Below are 16,692 nucleotides of genomic sequence, written 5' to 3' on the forward strand. Positions count from 1 at the left end.
AAACTTACTCATTCTCACACACCGAAAGTGAAACATGTCTCATTTAATCTTCCCTTCCTCATTCTATGCAAGGAAATATTCCTTTCTTTTTTAGGTCTGTTTCATAAGGGCTTCTGACTTCATGGAGAAAGTTGGTCTGAGAGAATCACAGGCTCCTGTCACAGGAGGCAGAACACCTCCTGCTTCTGAGCCATTCTTCAAAGACAACCAACCAACCATTGTCTCCACTCACTACAATACCCTATTCCTACTTTACCTGACTTTAACAGGAAAGAGCAGGTATTCCCATATCAGAAAAGACAAAGATGTGCGTGCTGATGTTGCAAGGGATGGGAAAATGCTCAGCTGAACCCCAGCCTTTGTGAAGGGGAAAAAAAGCACAGACTGCAGGCAAATTTTATGTGCTGGAGGGAAGCGGTCGACCATTGTTTCCTAAATGTTATGCATTTCTACTAGATCTTACAGGTTTGTATCTCCAAGGTCTTCCCTAAATTGCAGAGGATGACTTGCTTCACCTCCCCACCCCCAAGCCCTGCTTTGGGTCTGGGTACAAGGGTTACGTTATCAGACACACGGTGAGCTTTCTGTGTCTGGCAACGTTGCAGGGTTTCTGTTCCACTCTCACAGCTACAAAGCTGATTGCATGCGAGGTAGAAACAATCAGGATTACGAGCACCTTGATTAGAAACACTTCAGCCCTGCCTGGATGGCGTTAGGTGGCTGTAAAATAGTTCTCACCCACCTTTCACTTACTTACCAACTTCTCACCAAATTTTCTGAGGTGAACAGACCGAAGATAAGTAAGAGCATCCTGCAGACTTCACAAAATCCCATCAAGATCCTCTGTGAACCACACACCACCCTGAGCGAGCAGCACTAGCCCCAGGAGTAGGAAGCAGAAGGCAACTTTCTCTTAAATGGCAAAGACTATGAATTATTTCTAGTTACTGTTTTAGGAATTAAGTTACAGAACACATAGAGAAGTACAAACAAGCTGCGGACAATATGAACAGTAATTACTAGCTACCAAGGCTGGGTTTTTTTGTTTGCTTGTTTAAAAAAACAAAACAAACAAGCAAACAAAAAACCCCCAAAAACCCACCCCACCACAAACCAAAACTAAACAGTTATAACCAAGACCTAATAAGCAGGTGGTATTTTCTTGAGTCGTGAGTCTATAAGTCACAGCCACAGGAAAATATGCAATTAAGCATATCTTTTGCAACATAGAAATTTGTTTATCCTTGATCTTCTGGTTTGTGTGATTTCCCAGGATTTAAAACACCACTCCCTTTCAACAGTAAATCTAGGACAGCACCAAGTGAATACAAGAAGATCAACACCATATATGATTTTTTTTACCTTGGAACCAAGTAAGAACTATTTGCTTGCTTGGAAGCCAAGAGATCGTATATTAGCTTTGACATACATCTAGTTGAAATACAGACTTTTGTTATAAGTTCTGTAATTTTTTTATGGAAGAAAACAACAAAAATTAATTTTAAAATTAACTTACTGTATGCATACAGAACTTTTAAAAATCATATTGTAATTATGTTCTGGCATTTTTTCTTCTTCTTTGAAAAGTAAGAATTAATATAATCTGTATACAGAAATGTTTTGGCATATCAATTAGTAGGGGTTAAAAAATTAATAAATTTTAGCCACTAAAATTTAAATGAGTAAATGTTTAAGTCAGATGCCCAAATTTTGCAGTCTTTCCGTTTTTCCATTTTAGAACATCTTTAAGACACAGAACACTCAACAAATACTTTTGTGAATGAAATTTTTATTTACACACTGTATCCAGAAGCAGATACATAAACCCTTATACAATTATTTTTCAAAAATGTGCAAGAAATTACTATAATTTCATTTACAAACCAAAACACATTAAAATCAATGGACTTTGGATAATTCACTCTGTGGCGTGCTCAGTACAAATAGTGCACACCAGGTCTGAAACAGAGAAAAGTGTAAACTACAGCAATCTGGATTGCAAGTATTAACTTCATGGCACTCCATCATCACTATAAAAATTCTTTAACCCAACACGTATTCGTACAAAATTCTTTAAGAATTTTTCATGATCTGTGTAGAATTTAGAACACTTTCCAGATACAACAATGCCATATTTCCCATATTATGAACTACCATCTAGCCCATATTTTATTATAAAGGATGCTTGTAATTGTTACTCTTTGCAGTCGTAAAAAAAAATTAAGAAATTAAATTGGCAATCATTAATTTATCCGTATCTTAGCTCAGAATTTGAAAGTTCAGAAACAGAGAAATACTTCTTATCAGAGTCATAGCCCACATATTGCTGGTATGCTGTTTAAAATTTCTAATTCCAGTATTCATATAGATGAAATGCATCAAAACAAAAACTGCACAGATTTCATTTAGCCCTGCAATCAATATTCACAGAAAGAAATTGGCTTCAACAGAATGTAAAGTCAGCTCATCTGAGAACAAAGAGTTTAATTAATAATTGCATTTCTGATCCTTCTGACAAAAACATTTTGATAAAAAGATGGCATTCACTATGTCAACAGCAGGATAAGCGCCATATCCTTCAAATAGATCAAAGAATACAAATCACTTTCAGTTGTTGGTAACACTGGCTTACAAAAGGGGAAAAAAACCACAGAGAAAACTGTGCAAATTTATTTTTCTATTTCCATATATATGGTGGTGTTTTAATCTTCTAATTGGTAAAACAGACAATGTTATCAATAAAGTCAATCATTTCAGATGCTCAAAAAAAGGACTTTTATTTCATAGTTTCATTTTCCAAATTTTTTTCCACATTTCAATTACATAAAAAGCATACCTTTTGAACCCTTAAAACTGTTGTGCTGAATAAATAGCCATATTTCTACTCTATAGGGATCATAGTCAGTTAGCTTTTATTCCTAGTGTATCTACTTCCAAAGGTCCCCAAAATATCCTCAATCATCTTCCTTTAATTTCTCAAGGACACTTTATTCCTCTAATTTTCACGAAGCAGAAGTCAACACAATTTTTGTGGTTACTCTGAGTACTTCTAAATTGTCTCATAACTAAATGTTACTGTATTTCTTTTATATTAATCTTTATGATAAGAAACTGTATGTATCTTTAATGTTTTCAAAGTCAATTTTCTGGGTTCCTTCTCCTGCTTTGCCAGTTATCTCAGCATGAAAAAACACTGCAAGGTTCTGATTAATGAAACGTGTAAAAGTAAGTATTTGTGTCTACTTACTACTGTTTTAAAGTATTTAGAGCTTAGTAGAAGTATAACCACCATTTTTTATTCAGAAACAAAGTGCTATATGGGTCTCACATCCTAGGTGTCAATCACTTTACAGTGTTCCTTTTGTGGAAACTTCAGAGGGGGGAATAAATGACAAAGTTAATGACTAGATTAAGTTTGCAGATGAAGAACACAGCAAGAAAGGCAATTCAAAAGGTGGAAAGCCAAACTGAAATTTTTTGTTTGTTGTTTGTTTTTGTTTGCTTGGTTTTTTTTAAAAAAGCATCAACACATATGAGTGAACGAACCGAAATTTATAAAGGCATGGGCAAGAAATTTAGCAGGTGTGTTCTTGCACGTTTTTCAATTCAGCAATAAGACCAGGATATTACAGATTGAACTATTTAAGTTTCAATGCAATGACTGCTAAATTAATGCATGTGGCATAGTATAAACATATGTTTAATGCATTCAATAGTGGTATTAAATGGCAAAGAAAATATTTAATATACTACAATCTTTCAAAGATTCTGTAGAATGCATAGGCCCTCTAGCTTGTACGGGAAAAGAATTTTTAAAGTGAAGAAAATGCCAGAGGTTTTCTTCCAAAAGTACGTATCTGAAATCCATAAAAATGATTTTCTTTTTCCTCCCCACAGACAGAATCAGAACACTGTACCATACAATAGGTTATTGTGCCTTTTTGAATAAAGTTAGTGATCCTGATTCAGGGGCGAGGGGGGGAAGTCAGTAGAGGAAAAAAAGAAAACAGAATTCACACTTGCATACGTATATTTCAGTGGCAAAGCCAACAAATTATGCATATAGACTGCTCTAGATTTTTTTTTTTTTAAGTTTAAAACTTTATTAGACTAAAGAAGAAATCCTTATTCTCCCTCCCTTAAAAGCAAAGGCAGCCTTTATCTGCCTTTGATTTTCTTTTTTTTTCTTTTTTAGTTAAACATTATGGTCAAAAAATAAATTAAAAAAATATAAATTTAGTCTATCAATTCAGGCAACCCAAGATGTAGTGCTATTGCACCACCTTGCAGCAATACTGTATTCATTACTAAAGACTAATTTTAGGGGACAAAAGGCTAGATTAAACAAGGAGAAGAAAATGATCTAAACAAGGAAGCTGTATCAAAAATGAACAGCCTTTTCTAAGCTTGTTCACTATCAACTCCAACCAGAGATGGGAAAGATGACATTCTTAAATACAAAAGAGGGTGGCAGAGGCAGGCAAAGCAAGCCTCCCTCCCAAGCCATCCGTGACCCCTTTAACAAATAACTCGTAAAAATGATAGAATCATGGGGGGAAAAAAATCTGAAATAAACCCAGAAAACGCCATGGATTAACCTTGCATGAAGAAAATATTACGGTGTAGAATCTGTACTCCCCACTGAAAGTCTTTTTTTTTTTTCCCTACAGAAGGTTAGAATAACTGTAAGCTTTTCAAATGCCAGAATCTTTGACAGATATAAACATTTACTTAATTGATTCAATATTTCATATGTCAAAACATATTTCATGACAGTAAACTGAAACATTTTCTGCGGTCAATGTATATCCAAACCTCTTTTCCCCATAATTTGAAAGGCTATTAGAATAGAGCTTTAGAGATGCATTTAAGCATCTTCCACCCAAAATGTTATCAGTCCTGTTCCTTCCTCCCCAAAGGATATCCAAAAAAGGGGAAAGCAATCCAAAGGACGTTAGTGTATTACTGCATTTCTGAAGTGAACAAAATGCAGAGAATTATAAAATTTCAAGTAGTTTGAATATATATTATATGAATCATCCTATCAGAAATTTTACCCCATCCTAAAATGGCTTATCAATTTACGTTCACATAATAACAATTCCTAGAGTCTTCCTACAAATTTAGGAAATTCCAGCCCTCCCCACCCCATCCCCCAAGAGGACGTAGGAGGGAAAAGGACAGGAAGAGGGGACCCGGCAGGTGTTCATTTATTTAACTGATGACATGATTTTAAAAGGTAATATTTGACAAGACCCCAATACCGCAATTTCCTTATAGGTACAATATATCAACTTTCACAGACTTCTGTTTTTTTAAAGGCCATTTTTAAAAGGACAAAATACTGAGACAAGAAGGTGGCTGAACCAACCTTCTCAAACAAAAATAGCGTACAGACAATACAGGCTTAGGAGAAAGGCAGGGTTTTTTCCCAAAGATATGCCACATAACCACGTTCTTATCACATAGCTCTGTCTAGAAGTTCTACATTAGGGCATATCTCTATAGAAATTGATAATTAGGATACTAGGAAATAATTTTTAACATAGACATAAATTCTGTAATTTAGAATACCAGTATGGTTTTTATCCACGATCATTTTTTTTCAAACAGGCTGTTTTAAAGGAAAAAGAAAAAAATCCATTCAACAAGTTTCATTTGACTTTTACTTATGGTTGAATACACATGAAATGTGCTTTCAATGCATAAAAAATCACAGTGGATAGCAGCAAAGGACTTGGGGGAAATTAAGGACAATTTGATCATTCACATTGTGATTAATCTGCACATTGATGAAAGATAGCTATTTCACACTTCTAAAAATAAACTTGAGATCATTCTTTAAAAAAAAAAAAACAAAAAGCCCCCCAAAATACACAAAAAATCCCAAAACAAACATAAATCCAAATGCATTACTTTTCTTTACACACAAAAAATGAAATATTTTTATGGCAGCAAAAGATTTTGATAATAATGAAAGTCTGTAAACTGTAATTCAATCTCTTTTTGTTGTTGTTGTTCCCAAAGTGCAAGATGCAAGATTCCCATAAGCTTTCAGTAGTGCTTTTCCTGTAAATAATCCTTCATTTTGTTTGGCAAAGGCAGTTTCTGAATCAGGTCTATTCTGGTGTACTGACGTATTACAAAACGGCACAGGTATTGTAAAGAACGCACCTGCATGAACCGAGACACTGGATTTGTCAGTCTCACTGGGTAAGTCGCTGATCCAGGCAACCGGGATCTCGAGTAGCAGAAAGCTCCGTTTTCAGAGTCCCTGATTGAATGTTCAATTAAGTCAACTATAGACGTATGTCCCTCCACGTCTGGTTGTTCATAAAAGCTAAACCTACCGTTTGAGTGTTCAATTCTAGTGTGAAGAGTTTTTCCATGGGAACGAAAACTCAAACTTAAAAGATAACGATCATCAGAACTATCTCGAACAAGAAACGAGCCGTCAGGCACATTAGCTAATTTTCCTTCTGCCTCCCAACGTGTAATGGGGCCCCAGTACCATCCTTGTTTTGCAAGTTTTTTCAGCTCTTCCGTGAGGCTCGTCACGACCATAGGACCACTGTTCTGTACAGAATCATAAACTCTTCCAACTCCAGGGGCAGTGTTAGGATCAAAATTCAAATGGCAGCGCATACTTTCAGCCACGTGGGCATCTGTGCCATTCAATCCACTGAAGTTCCTTTGGATTTGATTATTCTGCATTGGAGGTAGCAAAGGTGAGAGCGGAGGGACATCACTGTGATTAACTCTTGGGCTTTGCAACATGACTCCTGTGGTACCAATTAACAAACCGTTCACTGTCTGGTCCACAAAGATATCTGGTGCAACGACTACATCCTGATCCACTTGGCTCTCTTCTTCATGGAAAGCATTTCCCCCCACTTGAGAAGAAACAGTTGAAACTTCCATGGGTGAGGAACTATCCAGACAGTAACTACGTGATCCTTCCAAAGGATACATTCCCTCATCTAAAGGCACAGTATACTGAATGTAGTCCTGAGGCATTAATCCAATAACTACAGGCACATGTTCATCAATATGAAGATGCAAGTCCCCGTTCTGAGATTCCGTATTTTTTAATGCATTGTTTTGTTCCTGGAACACGTTGTCTGACTGCAAGTCATGGAAGTCCTTTCGAACGCCATTCAGTGCTGGGCTTGGATTAGAGGAATGGACCAAGGCCTTGACTTTCACTTCCATTTTGATACAAGTCTCTTCTGAATTCGTAGGTCGAAGGGGCCACGGAGTTGGACTGTAATGGTGATTACGGAGGGAAGTAGATCTCAGAGGTCTTTGAGCTCGCACATCCTTGAAGGTTATTGGAGCAGATGAGGAAGAAAAGGTGTCATCATCTGCAGAGCTTACAGATGGTGTGCTGCCTTTGCCTTTCTGTTTTTGTTTTGCTGAAAGCCTCCTTTTTAACGTACCCATTAAGCTTTCACTTTTTGATCTATTTTTGCCTCCTTTTTCATCTTCACTATTGACTTCACAGCTAGCCAAATCTTTACCATAGCAGCTGCCAAACAAGGAGTCATCTTTTCCAAATTCACTTAACGATGGCTGCTGAACCACTACAAAGTCGCTTTCATCTTTACTTTTATTTAAGTTAAAGGACTTGCGAATTGTTTTGAGACTAATTTTCTTCATTATGACAAGTTACCAAGTCTGGCTGATCAGCAGTGCTTGTGGTGATATAGCCCTAACACATGCAGAGCAGCTTCTGCTTCATTTATGTGTTTTATCCAGCCTCATTTAACTTCAAGAGCCATTTCCTGGAAACAAATAAAAAAACAATTAACTTCACAAAAGAAGTATTTTTAAAATTATCCATAAGTTTTTCCCCCTCTCCAAACAAAACAGAAATTGCAGTACTTAAGTAACAGGCATCAAATAAAAGTAAACAGGCAGCTGATTTGGAAACCAATCAGGCTCAAAAAAATTAGTCTGCTACATCTGCCTTGGAGATTTCCACAACATTTTTTTTTTTTTGCTTTTAGCATACTATTTTTAAAATATACACACACATTACACCACACGCCTAGACATATATATTTAATGCACATAGATATAATTTTCAGGCACAGAAATACCCTTCTCTTTCAGAAGGCTCATAAAAATAACCCTAGAAAATTAACTATAGAAGATAAAACTAGAAAATATTCTAATCCAACAGGATTCCTACATACAGGTTAACCTGTGATTAGTCCTGAAAACACATATGACCTTACAAGGTCATATGTTCTTTACACAGGAAAGTTGAGCAATATTCAAATAGTTACATAATTACAGGAAAATTAACTCCAGTCAAAAAATAGAGAGAAATTAACTGCAAATCTGTTTAGAGCAAACCATAAACTTCTATGAAAGAAAAGTGATTTCCAACCTCTCTTTTAGATATAGAGGAGGCTCTCCTTGCCTACTACTGTTAGAGCTTTTCTTCCTCTAGTACTTCTGCCAAGACTAAGTAGACACACCTGCTCAAGTCACAGTCAACTCCTCCCACCTGGCACCTTCCACAGCCAAGTACCCACCCCCTACATAAGTTCAGCTTGCTTTTTGTGTTGGTGGTTTGGCTTTTGGGGTTTGATGTTTTGGGTTTTTTTAATTTTTAATGTCAGAGAGATTCCAAAAGCAAGCAGCTCTGCAGAGATGGAAAGAACAAGAAGGGAAAGTGAACAGGAGGAAGGTGCTGTTGCCACGGAAGTATGTACTACAGTTAGCAGTAACATATAGCCATTTAACTCCAAATATGTGTTATGTTAACAACACACTGCAGCAGCCTGACTCCAGCCTAAGCATGGCAAGCTGAACGAGTCTAAGTGTCTTTCAAGAAATCTTCCAGGAGTGGGGGACTAAGGGGAAAGTAAAACATCTCTTATGTACACACTTCCCACTTTTCTCCCATGGTATCACAATAAGAGCAACTGAAAAAAATAGTACAATGATGTAAAATAAGTTTTATCAACAAAACAATATGATTTTCTTAAATAACCATTCAAAAATTGCATAAAAGCGTGTAAGAATGATTACTGTAATCAAACAACAGTCCATTGACTATCACTCTTGTCCAGCCCAGCTTTTGTGGTCCTCAAGTACACAAAGGCTAAAGGATCCTACCCAAAGCAAACTAAAAGACAATAAAAGGCTTCTACGGATTCTGGACTTCAAAATACCTTGAAAAAGGGGGGTGTTTAGCCCTCCCAATGCTGGGGGGCTGAACACTGCTGTTTGAGAACAGCAGAAGCACTAAAGGTTGATTTACTTGCATTTATATCCTAGTCCTGTCTTCAAATTCCCTACACAATCTGCATCACCCGACCTCAAAGACCTCTTCTGTCTTTGCCATAACCTCCAATGTTTCCCAAGTCCATCTTTAGAGTATCTTCAGCTCTTCTGATTTCCTTTTCTTAATTGCCAAACTAAACAGCATTTTTATTTCTCTCAAAGGGAAGCAACTAAAAGATTTATCTTCTGCCTGTAAACTGATTTACTTGCCATCAGCAAAGAACATGCTCAAAAACCTTGTTTCCTAAACAAACAAACAAACAAAAGACTAAGAACCAGCTCTTGCTATAAATGAGTATTAAAGCCTTAAAAGACAGGGCTAGTATTTTTTTTTTTAGAAGTTCACTGCTTATTTTTCCACTTTTAACTTGACTCATGGAGTCCTAACACCTTAAAAATGTATATCGCTTACACAATTTGAAGCTGATACTGAGATATTTTCATTTTCTTATGACTGATGCATGCCAAACTATATTTTTTTTTTAAATAGCGATGCTTAATATGAGCTTTATACATTTGGAATAATTGGGTAATAGTAAAGTACTGAAACCCAAATATGAGTAGAATACATTTAGTGGGTTTTATATGCCGGAGATCTGGTGTATGAGAATAACTGACAAAGTACTCTAATTAAGAAAAAGCTAGATACAGATAAGGGGTGAGTTACATATCAATTAAAAGTAGACTCAAAATGCCTTGTTGGCCTTTATCCCTAAAACCATTTGTATTTTGCCATCTCACCAATTTACAGTACTCTTCTTGTCATATGTGACCAAGTGAACCTACATAATAAATTAAAAACAGAACTTCAGGATTCTATGCTGCTCCTAAACTGAAAAATTCAGAGCGTTTGTTCATTTGATAAATTTAACTGTGTCTTTGTGTATGTAGTACTAGAATCCTGGAAATCCTCACATTAGCCCCACTTGTGAAATCCAGCTGCTTCTGACCTGACATCCACAATCTGACACTATTTCCAATTCAGCAAGATACCTTTCCCCATCTTTGTGGGAAGTACACCACACTGTTTGCAATTCCTAACCCTAAAAAAGCAAGCATAAAATAAAATCTGCCTTCTAAGCTATGGAGAAAAATAAAATAACAGTATCATGTTGTCGACTGGGGACAGAGCGTGTGTAGAGCTCTAAATGTCTGGTTCACCAATTATTTTTTTTGTTAGTGTGCTTCGAAAGAATGTACCTAATGTTTGACTGAAGGAACTATGTTTCTTCAGATTCTCCATAACTAAAAGACTAAGCAAGTAGCTTGAAAGAATGGGGTTTTAATCACATTCTAGTTTTTCTGTATCAAATTGTGGGATTTTTTACAAATTAAAATCCAAAATCTAAAAATAATCTCAACAAGTCTTTATGGCAGCATATACAGAAACCAAAATTTTGTACTTTCAGAGTGACTACTGAGCCCGCTTGAGTGAAAGTGTTTTATATCTGTCAGTCTCCCTTAGTAGTCAATAGCTTTACCACGCAAAACGTACGATTGTCCAAATGCATGACTCATTACTTCTAGCATTGTAACACTTCATATGAAGAAACAATAAAGGCTTGAAGTTCCAATGTGAACCACCTAAACAACATGCATATATCCAGAAGTCCAGCTCATTCATCCAGGAAAAGACAGTAAAATCTAGTGAATGACAGTTCAGGTCAAAGCTCTCTCAAGTAAACTGAACACACCTACAGGTGACAGCAAGCCTCTAAACAAATGTCCATATGAGAACCACCCTACTTTATGACATCTCTTACGCAGATTTTATTCAAGACAGGAAAAAGCAAATACACCCTGAAGTCAAATATCATAATTGATCCAGATAGTCTTTCTTTGCACATACTGAAAAAATAACAGTAATTTTGCGTTAAAAAAGCTGTGTAATCAGTCCTCAATGTGTGATACACTCATACACTTGCAAGTGTAGAATTTTTTTCTGCTGTCTACATCTAGAAGAGCTGAAACAGAAGAGCCCAGCATGCACCTCTTCCTGGAATACATTAAAATGCGCTACTCAACTTCTTCACAACCCTCAGCACTGCAGCAGCTTCGCTAGTATTTTGTACTAACTACAGCATCACTGAGGTCTCCCACTGATGTGCTCTTCCAGTGCCATCTGCTGAACAGCTAATTTAGACAGCCTAACTAAAGACATCTCTAGAAATTCTGCTGGCAGGTATTCACCACTATAAACAGACTCTGGGAGTACGCTGGCATCGTTCAATGCCTGGTGGCTGTGTACACAGAAATACCTGGAACGTACAGCCTGAAAATGGAGATTTATCAGACCCGGAAAGAGAATGAGATGTTAACATACAGAATGAAATTCTGACTTACAATCTTTCATCACTATTTCTGCACCTTGGAATCTTTAAAATTACGCAGCTTGACAAAACATAGGCCTCCAGACAAAACTTACCTGAACTACTAGAGTACTACCCAGCAAACACCATGGTCCCCTTGGTGTTTACGGAAAATAATCAAAACTATATTTGCATGCCTCATTTTGAAGTAAAGAAAAACATCTATTAATCACACACACATGTGAAATTATCAGTGGAGAGATTTAAAGCTAAAACTTTACAGGCTGCTTCTCAGAAGTCTGAAGAGCAGGTCCAACAATCATATATTAATTGTTATTACAGTGGCTAGCACCAATTTATGGAAAACTATGATAGCTTAAAAAAAGGTCTGTGCAAATCTAGTTTGAATATTTAATACTTCAGAGCAGTTTCAGTTTGATGCTACAAAATGGTTTCAGTGGACTATAATCACATCGCTATCTCAATGCAGTGTTTGCAAAAGCATACCAACAAAAAGTTTGATTGTTTATATTTATATGGCCTTTATTAATTCCTTATCTTTTTTCACACTTTTAGGTTAGGTGCACTCATTTCCAGAGATTAATACTATAAACAATGTTGCCAGAATACACTTTTACAGAAATAATAATAATAATTAAAAAAAAAAAAAAAAATGGTATTAACTTTCAGGATTTGGGAGAGAAACCACCATACTGGAAAACTCACAGTTGAATGAAAAATTGGCTTTTAAAAATTTTTAATAAAAATATCATCACTAAAATGGCTTTAAACTATTAATCAATGCTGCTTCAGATAACTTAGCCTCTCCTGAAATAAATGCTAGTCTGCTCATATATTCCCGTAAAGTGAAACAGTTGAGCATTAAACTTGATTATTTTTTTGAACGCACAGCTGCATTATTCCTGAGAAGTTTGGCTATCCATTAGAAATATATAACCTTTATTCTTATATAGAATCATAGTAAGATTTAAATAATTTACAGCTTTGAGTCAAGCAGAACTTGCTTCAGAACATACAGCATAAATGTGCATGGAGCTAAACTGAAGAGAATAACGTAGACAGTAGAGCAACAATCATGAAGATATATCTGGAGATTTAGAAGTTCCAACTTAACAGAAAGAAAAAGCTTTTTCACCATGAGGACAGTAGAATATGTTCCCCAGAAAAGCTTTGTAGTCTCCATCCTTGTAGGTTTCTGAGATCCAACCACATGAGGCCCAAAGAAACCTTGTCTATCTCAGGCCTGAGGAGGTTGGACTCGAGACATCCTGAGGTCCTTTTCAAACTCAACAATTCTGCAATTCTAAAATTTTAAAAATCATGAGCTGTTTTAATATTTAAACTTAATATTTTAGATTTATTTTTAATAAAAATTCATGTCTGAGAATATCTAGGAACTTAATTTCCAGCTTCAGTGCAATACTACAAATTTGTTAACTATTTCTACTGAGAAGCAGAACATTCAGTTTATTAAAAAAAGTAAAAACTAGAATTAACTGCAAATGTTGTACTACAAAGTCTTTTTCTTCCATGGAATCAGAGCACATACACAATTTATTGTATTTTTAACATAATTATTTTTATTAAGAAAATAACTAAAATTACCTTGAAACTAAGTTGCTGCATTCCTGAGACATGAAAAGCACCAGGTTTTCATTACAGTCAGTTAATGAAGCCTACTCTAATTATCTGCAGAAGTATGAGGTGTTTTTCCCTTGCTGACATCAAACTCTCGCTGAAATATATTCATGCCTTGCTTGGAAGGGTGTTTCAACGACAGTATCTTAAGATAACACGGATTTCAAGTGCTATATTTTGGAAACTCCTAAATAGCTACATTTATTCCAGAATTCCTAAATCTACTGATGTAAAGTACTAAGAAGTTGTTCTCTATGCCTGTTCCCATTAATTTTACTTTAATAATGAAGCCTGTATCACCAGAAGTTATTTCTTGAAATGAGTAATGAAAATATTGACTCAAGATATTTCCTTCAATGTACTTGTAGTTTCAGTCTATATAAGCAAAGAAATTACACATAAAATACTCATAAAGAAAGATTAAATACCTATTTAAAACACCATCAGTTTCTGATAGAATGTATACACTACATGGCAGCTTCTGGCTTTTGCACTATAAATGCCATTAGCATAGTGAAGATGATGAGGTTTTTTCCCTTCCCTGAACTTCAAGAAATTCCTACCTCGTGTTACTCTGTAACATGAAAAGTCTTTAAATGAAGTAATTTAAATTCCATTACACACTCTTGTATCTTGAACACGACAAAACACGTAGATGGTTTTAGTAGTGGCTTGCTTGGTAACGGATAAACATTGTTTTAATGTAAGATTGCTAATTTTATAAAAGCCCATCCTCTCCTGCATATCGGCTTTTCTAGAGAGTGTGAAAAAGCTCAGATGCCCACCTTCATATAAAATTGAAACAAGGTTAAAAAAAAAGAAAAAGAGAAGCTCATATAACAGTATTTTGTACTCTTAACAATTCAAGAGTACTTAAAGCCTCCTATTTTTAAGGTAACTAGTCAAAGATCTGGACACCGAGTAGATATTATTCACCACAAATTTAAACTTCCACCCTCTTAAGATTCAAACAGCTGAGGAAAGTACTGTCTAGAGACCAATATAATTTAACAGGTATTACAGAGATTACAATTTAAAACAAACAAAAACCCCAACAGTTAGTCATGTCATTCCTTCTACTTTTTTTTTTTCCCTCCTTTTACAAAGCTTAAAGGGAAAACAGTCCATGGGCGCTGATGTTCTAACATCATACACATTAATCCTAATCACTATTAGTAATCTTTAGGAGAGAGCATAAACAAGGTGTGCCTTTGGTAATAAGCAGAACACTGGGATAAAATAATAATGAAAAATTGTCACAAAGGTATCTTTCTTCAGCACCATTAGTGCAATTAGTTGTATGCAAGGCCAGGAATAGAAGCATTGAAGAAGTCCAAATACCTTGACTGCTTGCCTCTGGCCTGCTGTTGAAAAAGGGTGTCCCTTGACATCTGGATTTCCCTGATTTTTTTTTTTTTCCTTTAAACACTACTTAATCCATGGCTGCTTGCAGTAAGTCCTGTTCTTCTTTCCCATATTTGGTTGCAGGACAGAATATTTCTATCTGATTGGTAGTTTTCCTCTGGGGAGTAAACTGAAGAGTGTTAAATGGCATCTTTGTATTACAGTTCATCTGTGTATATAGAGTCTTGTAACTACAATAATCTCATCACTACAATAGCCAAACACAGTTACTAAGAGTCCTCACCCAAGCATACATCTCCCTTACACCAGGATGGCCGACTGGGACACATGTCTGCTCCGAGCTGCCACAGACACGCTAACTTGGTATATTAAACTGAAACCAGCACCAGTTGGGATCTACTGGTATCAGCTCAAGAACACACACAGAGCACCATGAGACCAGTGCTGCTGCTGGGGTAGAAAGCTCTGGGTGAGCTGGGTGGATGACAGCCAGAACAGTAACTGCTTCAGCCACTCCTGTGACATCTCTCACCAACTAGGAATCAACACCCAAACAGGGAAACGACGTCGACTGCACTTTTTATAGAATTACTAAAATATTGGCACAAGCACCAGCTCTCATTGCTTTCTTTTAAGCAGACATTTGATAACAAAGTATACAGCTAACAAAATTTTTCAAGCCTGCTGAAAAACTACATGGAAAAAAGAAAGCCACAACTTGGCTTTAAGATCCTGTTGAAGTAACAGTGAGGGGAAAACAAGCAAAAAAACCCCAAAAACCCAGCAAATCAATAAATGCCAAGGCAGTGGAAAAAGTGAAAGTTTTGCTGAATGAAATGAGAGAAGTCACTAAAGAAACCTGATGTGTGTAGCCATGTCCATGTGTGTCATTGCAGGAAATCACATCCATCAAGTGCAAATAAACCTTTGTTTTTCTTTTTCACACAGCTGTGCAGAAGCAGGTGTAAAACGAGAATAATGCTCAGTCAGACTCAGTTTTCGTTTCTTGCTATTTCACAAGAACTGCAGCAGCCAGCCTTGCAGCAGGCTGTCTGTCAGCAAAAATTAAGTTTAGCTTCATAAGCAAAGGTTAGATTTCCTGGGAGATGATGTATGAGAATTACTTTCCAAGTAAGGGTCCATCCCACTTGTCCATCCTGACAGAAGGTGGATACCCCAAAGTGTTTCTCCTCAGTTGTAAGGTGCAGTGGTACCCTCAGCATGGTAACAAGGAGAACTTTATGCTTATCTAAGATATTTATGCAATCCTCTTAAACCTTAATACAGGTACGTTAAGAGTCTAAGAAAAGTTGCAAGATCCTAATTTAGCAATAAGGATCAGCATCATGTTCTGTAAAAAGGAGTAATTTTTAAAACAATTTTGCTGTAAGCTTTTTGTAAAGTTACCTGTAGAAACCAGTATACAATTTACAGTAATAAACTGCCTTTGGCAAGGAACAATTCTATGCCTACTTATTTGAGAACAACAAAAGAGTATTTGAAATGAATACAGTGAAAATGAAAGAATGGGAAAGACAATCAGTAAAACCAAAATTTGCAATTTGCATTTCTGTGCTTCTTTTCATAGAGATGTACACAAAAATGCCTAAATCCTGGAATAGATTATGTTCTTTTCAACGTATATCTAATCATATGGATGCAGGCACCAAAACGCAGTTCTAAATGCAGCTCATTTCTGAATCCTGATGCATTTCAAAACGTAATTTTAGAAATGGTGTCCCTCCCTCCATTTAAAGCATTCACCAGAAAGGCAGAAATAATAAACCAGACCGTTCTCTCAAAGCGATCTCTGTGGTCGGCACTAATCTGACCGTTCTTTTAATATTAATGACTAAATAACATAATTGTGAGAAACAGTTTTCCAGCCCTTCCCAAAAAAGGAAAGAAAACACTTTGCAGACGTTCAGCAGCCGAAATGTTCCCACTTCATGCTGAATTGTACTGATGTTGGTTTCGCTTTCAAAGTTTATGTTGGGCTCCTTCAGGCTGGTGCTTTCTACAGCAAGCACTGAAACGCTGTCACGGTGTGCAACTTCCAAAC

At 36.3% G+C, this 16,692-nt stretch overlaps 1 protein-coding gene across 1 annotated transcript; it reads right to left on the reverse strand.

Moving 5' to 3' along the window:
- Window positions 1-4,177: 4,177 nt before the first annotated feature.
- On the reverse strand, window positions 4,178-8,109 carry SOCS6 (suppressor of cytokine signaling 6). The gene has a single exon (XM_014938705.1). It carries the CDS (start codon window positions 7,657-7,659, stop codon window positions 6,055-6,057), a length of 1,605 nt encoding a protein of 534 aa, XP_014794191.1. The 5' UTR covers window positions 7,660-8,109; the 3' UTR covers window positions 4,178-6,054.
- Between the last annotated feature and the right edge of the window lie 8,583 nt (window positions 8,110-16,692).

This window comes from Calidris pugnax, unplaced genomic scaffold, assembly GCF_001431845.1.
Source record: "Calidris pugnax isolate Ruff unplaced genomic scaffold, ASM143184v1 scaffold13, whole genome shotgun sequence".
Classification (NCBI taxonomy): domain Eukaryota; kingdom Metazoa; phylum Chordata; class Aves; order Charadriiformes; family Scolopacidae; genus Calidris; species Calidris pugnax.